Here is a 14,642-nt window from a genome sequence, read left to right as displayed (position 1 = left end):
CACTGCTGTTTTGTCTGTTCTTCTAGGGAGCAATGAAGGATTTCAGGAAGGTACAGCAGTCAAAGGGTTAAACTGCAAAATGTGGTACAAATGAAAGACTTGTGAAAACGAATATAGTAACACTATAGTAGTAAGTGTTTTTGGATATCAAAACATTAGCAAGAAAACCAAAGTCAGAGAAGCTGGAAAATTACTGAATACAGTATGTGCCTCATCCCCTTACCTAACCTGAGAAATGTAACTTTATTGTAAACTATGTAAGCTGCTGAAAACGTGCATTCTGTAGTTATCTCCTGCAGAGGCTCCAGCCCAGTAGCCACTTTTAGATTTTTACATTTAAAAGTCTAAGTTTTTAGATTTGAAGGCAATACATCCAATGCCTGGAGTTAAGCTGTCTTTCAAAAAAACTACAGATCAACTTCCGTATTTTTCTCATCGTCTCGAGAGCCATCCTTCCAAAATGGCAAAATGACATTTCTAGTAGATCTTCCATAATACCCACTGCCACTAGGGATATTTTGCTTTTCTGAATTTCATTTCATTCTTGCTGTACCCTTTGCCTTTGAAGTACTACACCAAAAGTAAAAAAAAAACAACAAATCAGGATGGTTCAAATGCATAGAAGGCCATAGTGAGACCACCCACAGCCACAGGGTCCTGCTGAAATAGCCCAGTCATCATGAAGGTGTGAATTGAGGTGGTCAAGTGGCCACACTGATGCAATTTTTGTGGGTGGAGAGTTTTGTCTCTGCTGCTATAACACAGAGATGCTGTACATTTTAGCTTTCTGAATGTAACTCGCTATTTTAATGAACTAGCTTTAGGATACAAAATGAGCAACTTCCTCATCGGATGTAAGAATTTTCTCAGCTCCTCTGCCTCCCAGCTCCCAGAGTCACATCAATGGAGCTTTCAAACAGACTGCTGTCATTACCCCCCAATAACAAAGTTCATTAGTCCTTAACAAGGTGAGGTTACTTTGCCCACCTAGCTTGTTAGGTTGCGTGCTAATTAATTCTAACTTTATCATTATTGCTTCCTTATTTGGCTAAAGCCATGGATCTCAAACTGTGGTACAGACGACCCTGGAAATGTGTTGTGTGCACTGAAAAATTGGGACGGGTTGTCATTTTTCTATTTTAATAAAATTAGTTTGTGTCAAATACCTAAAGGTAACCTGTTCAACAAATGTTCAACCTGTTCCCGGACCTGGTCGTTCAGGGCTGATGTTTCAACTGCTGCAGTGAAAGTGAACTAAATAAACAGGTAAACTGAGTACTGAGCCTTTAATAAATCAACACTCTTCTCCCCCAGTCCCGTGAATGGTTCAGAGATAAATCACTGATTTATCTTAAGAAACACTATCAACGCTTGACGAACAAGCTTTTTGAGCACGTTGCACTGTTTTGATGATTTGGCGAGAGCACGGCATTTATTTTTTTGGGGATATTTACATGACATCTTGCTTTTACATAGTTGATATCATGTGATATTTCATGTTCCTTGTCCGTTTCTCTGCCCTTGCACTTCCTGCCTTACTCTATAAAAATGCGGAAAGTTCCCCTTTCTCTTCTTTCAGTAAAAAACAAACAAACTTATCTTACCGAGAGTGCTATCCTTTCCAGTATCGGCTCGTTTCTTGTTCATTCACACTAGAAGAAGAGGGGGCGTAATAATAAAATAAATCTCAACATTCACCACTTTCCGAAATGAAACGACATTCGGTGTAGCAGCAACTGAAGGCACGCCGACATTGTCATTTTACATCGCAGATGAGAATCATCTACTCCACTGACAGTGAAATAATCCACTACACTTACTTTCAGAACTAACATGATCACTTATACCTAACAAACCTTAACAGCCCAGTCCAGCACAGCAGCAACAGAAAGAGCCACTGGAGGACGTTTATGACTCATATTTGTATGAGCAGATTAAAAAAACGTCTGTTGTGTTGCACATTTAAGGGGCCCCCTGGTGGCCTTAGGACAAAGCAACATAAATCAGAAAAATGTGGGGAAACATGTCGCAAGTGGAGACAATTTGCGATGACTAGAACCGTCATTTTGCTAACCGTTTGGCCTGTTTTGAAGAATTTTGCCAATCGAGGACAGTGATCCTCAAATGACTGGACAGAATTTAATTAAATCTACTCAAGCCATTCTTTGTAGTTGGTCAGTGTTAGGAATGTTAAGAATTAAAGTTTTAAATGGTATAGCATATATATTATTGTATCAAATTACAGTAAAGTTTTGCATAGAAAAAAATGGGTTAATGCCTTTGAGAACCCAGGCTTAACACAAGAAACACTGCAGGGGCTTGAATTGGTGTCACTAGCGAGCCTGTAAATAAACATTTTTGCTTTATAGGTATTATGTGGAAAATCAGCAAAAGTCATATTTCAATAAGTTCTGCAGGAAGAAACCCACACAGTCATGCCACTAGCAAAAACCTTTTTTTTGCTAAGGATTTCATTTTTAATAAAGGTAAGTGCATCACATTTTGTACTAGTGCATTATAAAGGTGATAAACTTTATAAAGAGCATTATAAAGAAAGCTTTGTCCCCCGATCACCACTGCACTCACACACCACAGATGAGGTCCTGTAGAACTTATTGAAATGTGACTTTAGCTGATTTTGTAAGACTAAGACATTTTTTTCCTTTTCTGTTAGAAAAAACTAATTTGTTTTTAGGGAAGTCTGCAAAACACCGTCTACTCAATTGAGCATATGTTGTAACATCTGTGACTAGTCAACAGTTCCCGTTGTACAATATGGAAACGTTGACATTTGTAAATTCCACTGTATGGTTTCACCCTAAGTATTCCTTTCTAAATTGTTTTTAAGCGAGAAGGAAGTACATTGTAAGAAACTCACAGCACATGACTGATATAGCACTGTCTGGGTTGACTTCCTGGGCGGATCAGAACAGAGATGTTTTCGGTAAGCTGAGCTCACTAACAGGGATATAAGTTGTTGACTCCTCATTTATAATAACGAAAAAAAAAGAAACTGGCTTAAGAAGCCTGTTTCACGCTACTTGCCAACTGCATGTAAGCTGATATGTTAGAAAAGGCAGTGAAGATCTCTGATTCTATTATACATGTAGATATTTGGGATCAAGATCAATCTCGATCTAACATGGTCCAAGGTTACAAAGCCAAAACTGAGTGGAGTGCTTACAGATTTATCATCTAGCTTCCTCCTGATCCCTTGTTTTGGCAAGAGCAGTAGTTAGGGGCTCAGATCTTGTAGATGGAATTTACAGTTATGCGTTCAAATCCCAGATGGGAACACATCTGTTGTTGTGCTGACCAGAGAAGTTCAAACAAACGGTTACATCTCTTTGAACACCCAGCTGTATTAAAGAACAATGAAAGTTTCTCTAGATGTAATAATAACCATAATAATGGCAACTTACCTTTATATAGCATTTTTCTGGACACTCCACTCAAAGCACTTTATAGGCAATGGGGACTCCCCTCCACCACCAGTGTACAGCCCCACCTGGATGATGTGACGGCAGCCATAGTGCACCATTCTGCTCACTACACACCAGCTCTCAGTGGGGAAAAATGCTGAAGTCACACTGGATCCATCATTCCTTAGCTAAATGCATCCATAACAAGATACTTGCAAGTGTTGTCCATTAATGCTCTTAATCTATATCTGGAAATTATGACTGCATGGTGGCTGCTGGTGTTGAAAATCAGGAATAAAAAATCTACTCCTGTAATACATGAACTCTCCCTCTGCCTCAGCTACTTATGGGTTGCACTGGACTGATCTTTGATCCTGTGGCATGTTCAATTATCCCATGGGCCAGTCACATTCATTTCACAGGCTACTAGTTAACCAATTAGGCCAGGCCTCAGCTGGCTCCATCACAACTAAGCATTGCACATATGCATATTTATACTGATAAACTAAGCTGAACAATTTGTTATGGTTATTTAGTCTTTTCATGTTTTTTTTTTATAAATTCATTTTTAAAAATGGCTAAACACTGTTTTTGGTGCATAGTTTCATAAATGAACAAAACTTCAGGATCTGTGTTTATTTGTTACTTTTCTTTTCTTTACCTTTGGTTTGATCTTGTGCGCTTTTCTGGAATCGTCCTGTCATGCTAGTGTCTCTGTTCAGCAGATGCCTGCACATTCCACTCCAGAGTCATAGCCATCCTGTCATGAGGATTAGAACAGTGTTGAACAGTAATTTCCTGTTGCCTGCAATGTCAGATTTTGTGTCTGGATCACTTCACACTTTTACTGATTACGCCTTTCTAACTACTTCCTTTAGAAAGGAGTGTTTCAAAACAAGAAGTTATATGATCTTTAAAAAGGAATATCTTGCAATCGTTGTAGCACCGGGTATTAAGAATTACTGAGGGCTGTGCCTGTGTGTACTTTACTCACAGTATTTCACTGGACCTTAGACACGCTGCCATAATTATTTGGCCACCTTGTTTTTTTGCACATTTGGAGTGCGGTAACATTTGGTGAGTACATTCACATTTTATGTGATTCAGAGTGTTGTTGCCTTTTACTCTGAAAAAGGTTTTACACTATTTAGACTGACAGCACAAGTGAATACAGTTCACATTGATTGTTTGTGAAAAATACAGAAGATTTAACCACTGTTCTGCATCCTTTGTTTTCTTTTGAATATGTAACTGATTGATATTGTCAATGTAGTGGGGCATTGTATCTTAAACGAGTTAGAATCATAAGTAAAGTAATTAACATAAGTAAGCAAGTAAGGTAAGGTCATGAGGAACTGCTTTCCCATATTAATTTCTATAAGCACTCACAGAAAGTGCAGACTGTTGTGCCTTTCTCAGGCTGGCTACAGTGTTGTGAGTCCAAGCCAAGTCACTGAAAATCTGCAGACCGAGGAACCTGAAGCAGGTGACAGGTTCCACCACAGTCATGACACCCTCTGGGTCACCTGTAATTCTTTTATCCTGTTGACATTCAGGGCCAGGCTGTTGTTAATGCGCCATCTTGTAAGATCAGCCCAATAACTGTGGTGCCATCTGCAAACTTAATACTGCGCTTGCTGCTGTCAGTGACTGTACAGTCATAGGTGAACAAGAAGTACAGCCTGAAACTGAGAGCCTTTGGGAGCTCTGTCTTCAGTTGACTAAGTAAAGTAAGTTCAAAAACTAACCTTAACACCTCTGTTGTTTCATTTGTGTGACATTCCTTTTCTACATAACCTTTGAATGTGAAATGTAGTGAACATATGATGTTCTGGCAGTTCGTTTTTGTGATGAACAGCCGTGAGCAGGGACTTTCCTCCCCTTTTGTCTGCAGTGATCTGCTGTGCAACAGAGGTCTGGCTTCTCATTGCTGACGGAGATTAGGAGGACAGCAGAGAAACTGCAGCCATGAGAGTTCCAGATTCTCTCTGCTTGTGGGCAGCAACTCTGCTAATCCTGCCTGGTAAGACTGAGTTGACTTTAGTTCGCAGTAAATCGCATGTCCACCAGTTCCCCAGTAGAGAGCACAATGTTAACTGGCTAATTTAAGGACTTTAATAAATGAATCTCAAAATATAAATACAAATCTACCATGTGACCACCTCTTGCTTCACTGAACATTGTTGGTCTTTAGCCAAAAGAGACTGATGGGAGTTTTAAAAATCAGGGTTTGTAGTTTCCAACTTAAAAATGTTGCTTAAAGAACATCAGGAAATATATGTTCAAATTCCCTGGCAGATCATATCAACAAGTATTTCAACTCACGTGGAATAGCTTATAAAAACACGTTTTTATGTTCAATCTATGCATTTTTCCAATGTTTTGGGAAACCATTATCCAACAAGGTATTATTTAAGAATTGGTATTAGAATTAAGTAAATATAGTAAATTATATTTACTTATTAAAGAGCTTGTACTATGGCTGAACATTTTAAAGCTTGCTTTATTTTTTGTCCCAGTTCTTTGTGATACTTCATGTGATTTTACCTATTAACGAGACACAAAAAACATTTTTTATTAGTTACACTCACCTGTGTAAAATACAATATCAATCAATATCTAAAACATTTTTAGTTTATGTGAGTTTTACTGTACACGTGCACGTCTGTGTTTGATAATATTTTACACCAATGATTTTCACTGCTTGACTCACTTCTCAAGAGTCAGTACTGATGGCTGAAATTGTCTTTTTGCAGGTGGTTTCTGTGGCGATTGGTCTGTATTGTATCCACAGACCTCTATCTGTGCTGTCCCAGGCAGTACTGTGGTCATTCCCTGTTCATATAATTATCCTTTTAAGGATAGACTGAAAGTGAACACTGTGATGTGGTGTGTTAATGATACTGACTGTATTGCAGATTCTGAAACAAAACTTTTTGTTTATCACTCTCAAACACCAAATAACAGGTTGAAGTTTAGTCAAAGAATTAGGTACCTAGGTAATAAAATGGATAACTGCACTTTAAAGATAACAGATGTAGGAATATCAGACCAGGAGACATATAGATTCCGATTTGAAACAAATGACCTTCAAGGACGCTGGGTTGGTCAACCAGGAGTGACACTTTCGGTTACTGGTAAGAGTGCCTAATTATTTTATTGTTCAGGAGACATCTCCTATCTGCAGTGTAAGAGACTACTCACAAAAAATAGCAACTCAAACCTGCATAGTGCAGTTGGAAATGTCGCACTTGAAATCAAAGCAAGAAAAAACTCTCCTAAAGGACTCCTGTAATTTCACCTATAACATTTGGAAAGTTGTGAAATATAAAAATTCCAAGTCTTTTAATGGTTTTAATGGTTCTGACATTAAAAAGTCCCTATGTTGATTTTCATGCATATACTGGGCACATGTTTAAATATTTTGGGTGAGTTTGATGTGCAAAGTGGTTAATAATGTTTGCACAGCCTTTGTACGTGATGGTGAAAACACAATTCCAGTGTTAAATATTTCGATTTCATCCAAAAATCACACTATTGTCTCCACACATGTAGAAATAATTTTTTGTTGATATACGGTATTCAGTTTCTGAGAAACCTTTTAGGAAATAACACCAACTGCAGCTTTTACCTTCCTGCAGAATTAAAGATTCAGATGAGCCCAACAGGAAAGTTGGAGGAAGTCAGAGAAGGAGATAACTTGAACTTGAGCTGTGTTCCAGTGGGATGCTCACTAACACAGACCGAGTTTACATGGTTTAAGAACGGACAGCCCCTCTCAAGCCCATGGGCCACAGAAAACACACTTCGCTTTAATCCTGTGTCCTCGGAACATGCTGGCACCTACTCCTGTGCTTTGAAAGGCCATGCAAAAACAGAATCTGTAATGTTCGCTTTGGATGTTAGATGTGAGTATGATTTCAAATGCATTTCCAGTTTCTGTTTGGTTGCTGTCAAAATTGCAAAAAAATCAAGTCAGACATGAGTGAGATTACATTTGTGTTGAAATGCCTTTTAAAGTGAAAAAGCTCTGAGCTTTTATTGACCAGTTTGGATCAAAAGAAACGAGGGCGGATAGTAGGTATCTCATTTAGGAAAAGCCTCACAAGAACCTTTCTCACCATTAAAATGTACTGCTGTATATGCAGTAAAAACATCATCTTTACATTTTTTGTGCTCCTCATTTGTTTTTATTTTAAAAAAGAGTCAATTCATAATGAAACTACAGAGGATTTCACAATCAGGATCTTGTGAAAGATTTCTTGTCCAATATATTTCAATGTGAATTTAATGGCCTCATGTATTGATGCAATATGTTGTTTTTACAGTATAAGATTAGAAAACCTTTTATTTCAATAGTGGCAATAAAATATATCAGTTATGTTGTGTAGGAGTTTTGTATATCGAGATACATATTTGTGTCTAATTCACAGCCTTTGTAAAATGATATAACCACATTTTCCTTTGCTTCACAGCTGAATTCAATACATTGATGATTGCAGCTATATTGGGACTTGTGCTACTAGTCAGCATAGCCACTCTAGTGATTTACATTTGTATCAGAAGGTGAGTGAGTTCAATTGATCTTGGGTTTAAAATGTCTGCAGTTTAGCAACTCCTTTTAACAATTAGCAGCTGAAAGCTCTGAATCTAGCTAGTTGGCGGTGGGAAACTGGATCCTTTGATCTCCCAGATCTCCAATCTGAGATTAGATACTAAATGAATGAGTAGCTGCTGAAGGTAAGAGATACCTGACTCATGGAGGGTTTCAAAATGTACTTGCTTCCATTGTAAAATCAGTTAAAAAATTCACTGGAAGCCTATGCAACATCCCTAGCGCAAGGGTGATATGGACATTGAGAGTGCAAGTCAATAACATGGCAGTGGCTGGAGTCTATTTTCAGACATAAAAGGAACTGAAATAGCCAAGACAAGACTGTAAGAGGTGGTGGACCAACACATAAGGCCTCAAAAAACACCTCCTATGTTAGCAAATGACATAAACTGGCACTATCTGACTACACAGATGCAGTACACAAGCAATATAAAACTATGCAATAAAAATAGCTTGATAGCCAATAAAAGAGTCACAGATAGACACAACTGGGTTTTTACCTTTCGTCCTTTTTGTTCTCTAAAGGAAGAAGGCTGGTCAACTTAAAGGGGAGAATAGCAGAAACATGAAGGCTAGGGTAGGTGTTTAGGTACAGTATATAATGCAAAATAGTGGTTTAGGTGCAAAATGATATGTGAATAACAGTACTGTTCCTTGCCTAATCCAACAAAGGCTTCAACATTTGTCACCTTAAACATTGCAATTTAATTTCTGCCAATTTATAGTAATTTATTTTTAGTCAGAGTGTTACTAAAACACTCAATGGTCTACAATGGAAACAGTATTTGTGAAGCAGATGTTTGCAATGCATTGATAGAGTCCCCTGTAGACTAATAAAAATCTTGAACACTTTTCTCAGATGAACTGCTGGTCGTGGGTTATGGGGCATAATTAATACATATAAATCAATTTGTTAATCAGATGAGATGACTCTGTCAAACTCATGTTTAGCATGCTCTGTAAAATAATTGTAGAATACTTGCAAACTGAAATATAGAACTTCACCTTTTTATATCAAGGTAGAACTGTGTTACATATTATGTTAGTATTTCCATAACCAAGTGCTGGAATCGTACAGGTCTGTACAGTACTTCTGTAACACCCTTTTGGTGGAATCACATTTACAGTTGTATAACAAACTGGTAAAATCACTTTACAAACATAAAGAAGCCTGGATTCCAGTAAGACTACAGCACAATCACAGACTTCAGAGATAGAGAGGTCAGAAATGGCTAATGTTTCCTTCTTTGCAAAGGACGTTCTTAACAACATTTATGATGAAGTACTACAACCTAACATCCCGGAGTCAGAGCACATGCAGAGAACTCCATCTGAAGAAGATGAAGTCTGTTATTCAGCAGTTTCCTTTCCACCCAAGACAGCATCATGGCAAGTTTTATATTTTTTCCCCCACATCATTCACGTGCTCATGCAGTGAAACAGGAAAGATTCCCCCCACCAAACTCAGTTTCAGCCATCTGTCGAAAAACAGCTCAAGCACTGTCGCTGCTTCTTCCTCCCATCCCCCACCCCCCAAAAAAAATAAAAATGCAGACAGATGTCTCCCTCTGCAACAAATTTCTTACTTGCTTAAATCACCACTGTGCACTACAGATCTAACCTGCCAGTCTGCAGAGTTCCTCTTGTGAAGAAGTAGATCATAAGCCATATTACCCTGCAGCTCACAACTAGTAGTCCACTGGAGCTCAGCAGCTGTGAGCCTGGTCAGTACCTGGATGGGAGACCTCCTGGGAAAAACTAAGGTTGCTGGTGGAAGAGTTTAGTGGGGCCAGCAGAGGGCGCTCACCCTGCAATCTGTGTGGGTCCTAATGCCCCAGTAAAGTCATGGGGACACTATATTGTAAAAAGTTGACATAAAACCGAGGTCCTGCAGGATAAACTTGGAGAATTCTTAGCAGGTCTGAATGATGAACAAATATAAATGACCCGACTCTTGTTACTTACCCTCTAAAACCTGTTTTTCTTTTTTCATGGCCAACCAGTCAAGAGACCAATGACTCCTCAGTTCTCTACAGCACTTTAAAGAGATAAAGGAACGATCATGCATCCATTTTCTGGCCGCCTTAACCTACTAGTCTTTGGACTGTGGGAAGAAACCAGAGCACCCAGAGGAAACGCACACAACAAGTGAGAACATACAGTACAAGCTCCTGGCAGATGGCATCCAAGGTCTAGAATTGAACCAAGGACCCCAGCGCTACAAGGCAGTGATGCTAACCTGCATGCCACTACACTGATTGAGAAAACAAAGAAAAAGAAAGAAATATTGCTCTTTATATCGAAGGTGCTATCAGTTAAAAATCAATAAGATGACATGTTCCGAACCGTATAATAGGATATGAACACAAGATTAAAACTCTAGGATTTTTTATTTAATTTGTAAAGCACATAACATGCTTAATTACCTCATTTTTATATTGATGTATAAAAAAATGTTTTAAAATGAAATTCCCAAATATGCCATTGGAATGTATTACAGTTTTTGTAATTTCACGGTTCCATTTTTAAATTTAATCTAGAATGCATATTGAACAGTCAATTATTCTGTTTTTTCCATCTTAAAGCAGATTTATAACTTATTTACACTTTTGCTTTGGCATTGTGTTTGAGGGCAGGAAAACGAGAAACAAAATAGGGAGCCTTTCGAGGGAATGGTTCTGCACTGCACAGACTGAGTAAAGACGCTGATATCGGCGCCCGATTTAGCTCTTTCATGACATAATCATACACTTACAGGAGCAAAATTGAACTACAACATACAGTAGGTCGCAAAGCAAACTAGGGAAGTTAAGAAATTCTTTGTTCCCTTTCTGTCCTCCTCATCTACTATCTCTAAATCTTTTAACTATTCTTTATGGTGGAAATAAAGTGGTTGAAATCCCAGAAATTTATGTATATTTGAAAACTTTCCCCGGACGGAGACATAAGGATCAAAATAGAGGATTGGTCTCTTTTTTCAGGATATATGGTAAACCTACTGGCCACCAAAACTAGCTCTGCTGTTGAACCCGACACAGACAGCACTGCTAGTGTTAGCAAGCGTTGGAAAACAGCTATAAGGTGCAATACAAATGACCTAAGAGCTCAGTGTTATTTTGTTATGTATGTGTGTGTGAGTGTACGCACACACACTCATGTTGGTCATTGAGATTTTCTGGGGTTCCTATGAGAAGATGACTTGGAGGTAGGTAGTACTTGGATGCTTTTGTTTGATCGGAGGTGGTACTTGGTCCAAAAAGTTGGAGAACCACTGATGGAAGGAGTCCTGTGCATGAAAGGGAATGATTTGCTTTCACCTAAGTGAAGCTTTAAAGAAATGACATTGGAAGTCATTTCGGTTCTAAAGGCATCCAGCATCAATCAGATAGACCACCTCTCTGCCCAAGAAAATGGTGAAAGCTACAGCAAATCAGAAACTCGTCAGTTTCTTTCCTGGTATCAGAGGTAAGAATCACAGATATTAATATTTGTCTGCAGGTTTTTCTGCTTATGGAATAGCTTATGCTTTTGAGTTCTCGCCAGGAACTCTCGCCTTTCAGAGTCATTGCTTGGCTACCTGTATAGAACGTGCATGGCATTGGGAAAGATCCCTGTGTTACACTTTTATAAGCACAAGACAAAAGAAGGAGCCTATGCGGGAGGCAAAGTAGAAGCCGAAAACCAGGAAGTCAAGCACCGTAGTGAAAAAGTATCAAGTCCAAAAACCAGGAAGTAAATCCAAAAGACCAAGCCGAATACAAGATCCAAAAACTGAAATCCAGAAAAACCAGGAAGCAGTACAGATCGCAAAAGCTCTAAAATGCTTCTCATGGAGTTCAACTCAATACCAAGCGAAGACAGAAGCCGACAGGTGAGTTTAAATAGAGAAGTTGAGAGGCGTGGTTATGGTTTAACGAGGTCTGTTTAACCCACGTCTCCCCAGAGTGGATGGAAAACGCCAAGAGCGTGAGGGGGCCCTCTGGTGACTGGAGGCCGGAACTGTAACACTCTGTTTCTGTTTAATCAAATGACTGAGGACAGCGGGCCAATCCAGGCAAGTCCAGTCCAATGCAGTCTAGGCAAGATTCTCCACCCTGTTTGAACACTCTCTCATACCATAATACAAATGACCATTTAAGCACAGAAATAGTTTAGAATCTTCCTTCGTACAAGAGCTTCTGAGAAATTTTCTTCTGGGCGCGTTGAAAGAGATTTTGTTAAATTGCTAGGGTGAATTTGCATGATTCATTTACTGTCCATTTTCTAGATATGAGGTGCACAACACCAGTTCCTCCCAGCTGAGCTCTTAATTAGCAACTTAATTAGCAGCTTCTTACGAAGCTGGAGATCTTAAGAGACCTATGTCTATGTAAGTTCGACGCGCCTGGTATAAAAATAGACGTTTGTTTCTACTTTATTACTACTAGATTATACAAATACAGGACATTTCTCATGTTTTAATTATCCTGTGCGTGTGTGATTCCCTGACATGCAGCTCTATGATCCACAGGCAGCTGTATTAGAAGTTAATAGAGTTCTCAGGCTGAACTAACTGTAACTGGTTTCACTAAGGGCTAGTTAATGGAAGAATCTGCAGACGTCTTGCTGTGCAGTTACCCATCTGGCCACACGGGGGAGACAAAGCACAGCTCAAGTATGCCTGTGGTATCCCTATGTCGAGGTTTCATTAGATTCCTCGGTGCTGCAAAAAACATTTCCTGAGGTGTCTTCCAGTTTCACTTTTACAGTGGTATTTACTATGTAGACTCATACATCCATATGGGGCAAAATATCTTTTCTCAGCCAATCATCTTTATCCATGAACACCATCTTACTTTCTCTTGACATTTTAAAGTGATAAATAAAATTAATCCAAACTGATGCGAGTATCTACTGGGTATTTAGCAACGGAGTTTTATTTAAAAATCATTTGAACGATGGGGGAAGAAAAACTATTACATCCATCAAAAATGCAACAATGGAGCAGCTAAACAATGTACAAAAAATGTTTAAAACAAATGAAACATTGTCCCTCAAGTTGAACACTTAACCTTAGATAAAGGGAGATCATTTGGAGAAATCTCATATCCCTGTTATGTTCTTAACAGAAATCGGTGGACTGCTTTAACTTTTCAAACTACGTTTTTAACTGAGACATTTTTTATTCCTAATTTATGACACTAGTGTAAAAAAAAGTTCTGCAGCACATTAATCTAAAGAAGCCTTTAAGTAGAAATAATAAGTGAATGATAAATAATAAGTGAAAATTTAAGATAATTTATGCAGACCGCTACAGTTGTGAAAGTTTCCACCTTATTGTGGGTATCCCGGTTTTAACTTTCCATTTTTCTTTGCATCCTTATAAATTCCCATCCTCATCCTTCAGCTACAAGGTTCACAACAGTTGTATCAATTTTTGTTGGAAGGCGAAACGGTTAAGCTCCAGGAAAAGGAGACTGACTGAAGCTGAATCCTATTATAATTAGTATCTCCTCAGTTTAGTTGGTGTTGTGGAACATCGTCTACCCGACCTCGGCCTCAGGATGGCGAATCAACCCGTCGAGCCAGCAGATGGGTCATGTGACCGAGTGGGCGTGACGTAGCTTTCAGTCTCCGAAGGAAGTCGCTGTAAACGGTTTCTCCTGAGTGTCTCGTTCACGTCCGCACTATACTATACAGAACTGAGGCATCTTCCGTCTCTTCGAAAGGGAGTTCGTTTCTGAATAAATAAGAAAATTGAGAAAACACCCTGGAACATCACCTTCACTATGTTTTTGCTTTTTCAGGCTTGTTTGAATAATCCCCCAACACTTTGTTGAAGTGGGTTGCTCAGTATATTTGGATTTACAAATCCTATATGCTGAAGGACAGTTTCATTTGTTTTCTAAATAAAATAATCTATTTTAATCATTTAATTTTACAATATGATATAGTCTAGAAATATGTTATATTGTACTTAATTGAACCAAGCCATAAACTTCAGGTTAACTGTTATATTTTCATTACAGATGACAGACGGACAGATTTTTTATTTGTAATTGTTCTCCCTAAGATAAACATACTGGCAGCCTGAGCACCAGTGAAATATTTGAACACTTGCCTGGGTGTTGTCTTCGACAGAAAGTGGACTGTTGAGTAATTGACATCATCCTCTTCATTCACACTCTGCTCCTGTGTTCTCTTTGGGTTGTGCGACGGTACCATATTGCCGTATGTGTGGTCTTTAGTTTCCTTGATTCAAGCACAAGCAGAAGGGTTTGGAGCCACTGCTCATCTATTTGTCCGAGCTGTGACTCTACAACATTAGTATGGAACTAATTTATTCTGTCATAGTCCCATAGAAATCTGTGATTTTATACGCTTACTTATAGAGTTCATTTATTACATACACCATAGAGGTTAAACCATCAGTTCTTTGATTCTTGGTTTTGTTCTAGGATTTAAAAACACTCAGCGATTTAATACCACTTTTGCTGCCTTTGATAGACTCTTAAAGCAATGTGATTTCTTGCATTTAGGCATTTCTTTCACTGTGTGGGATTTATAACAGACGTTCAGAACGAAAGTTAGATCCTAATCTTGACTACTGCTGCCCTCCGCAAGAT

The 14,642-nt window shown here is 38.6% G+C and overlaps 1 protein-coding gene and 1 long non-coding RNA gene across 3 annotated transcripts; one reads left to right on the top strand and one right to left on the bottom strand.

Annotated features, from left to right (window-relative positions):
* Positions 1-4,216: 4,216 nt before the first annotated feature.
* On the top strand, positions 4,217-10,945 carry LOC148640215 (coxsackievirus and adenovirus receptor-like). 2 transcript variants are annotated; one of them, XM_088620453.1, is made up of 9 exons: positions 4,218-4,499; positions 4,979-5,152; positions 5,317-5,445; positions 6,179-6,559; positions 7,064-7,330; positions 7,898-7,988; positions 8,563-8,614; positions 9,293-9,426; positions 10,041-10,945. In XM_088620453.1, the coding sequence occupies exons 3-9, from the start codon at positions 5,391-5,393 to the stop codon at positions 10,087-10,089; spliced, it is 1,029 nt and encodes a 342-aa protein (XP_088476579.1). In that variant the 5' UTR covers positions 4,218-4,499; positions 4,979-5,152; positions 5,317-5,390; the 3' UTR covers positions 10,090-10,945. The 2 variants fall into 2 exon arrangements, with proteins under 2 accessions (XP_088476580.1, XP_088476579.1); XM_088620454.1 differs by lacking the exon at positions 4,979-5,152 and having other exon boundaries at positions 4,217-4,499.
* A 1,981-nt stretch (positions 10,946-12,926) lies between these two features.
* Positions 12,927-14,642, bottom strand: LOC148640214 (uncharacterized). Its single transcript, XR_015930525.1, has 2 exons — positions 14,138-14,642; positions 12,927-13,756 (listed from the first exon to the last, which is right to left on the bottom strand). It is a non-coding gene; the product is annotated as an uncharacterized LOC148640214 (long non-coding RNA).

This window comes from Lepisosteus platostomus, chromosome 26 (genome assembly GCF_059453375.1).
Source record: "Lepisosteus platostomus isolate fLepPlt1 chromosome 26, fLepPlt1.hap1, whole genome shotgun sequence".
Taxonomy (NCBI): Eukaryota; Metazoa; Chordata; class Actinopteri; order Semionotiformes; family Lepisosteidae; genus Lepisosteus; species Lepisosteus platostomus.
Note: the sequence above shows the minus strand (reverse complement) of the source record. Positions and strands in the feature narration are given on the sequence as shown.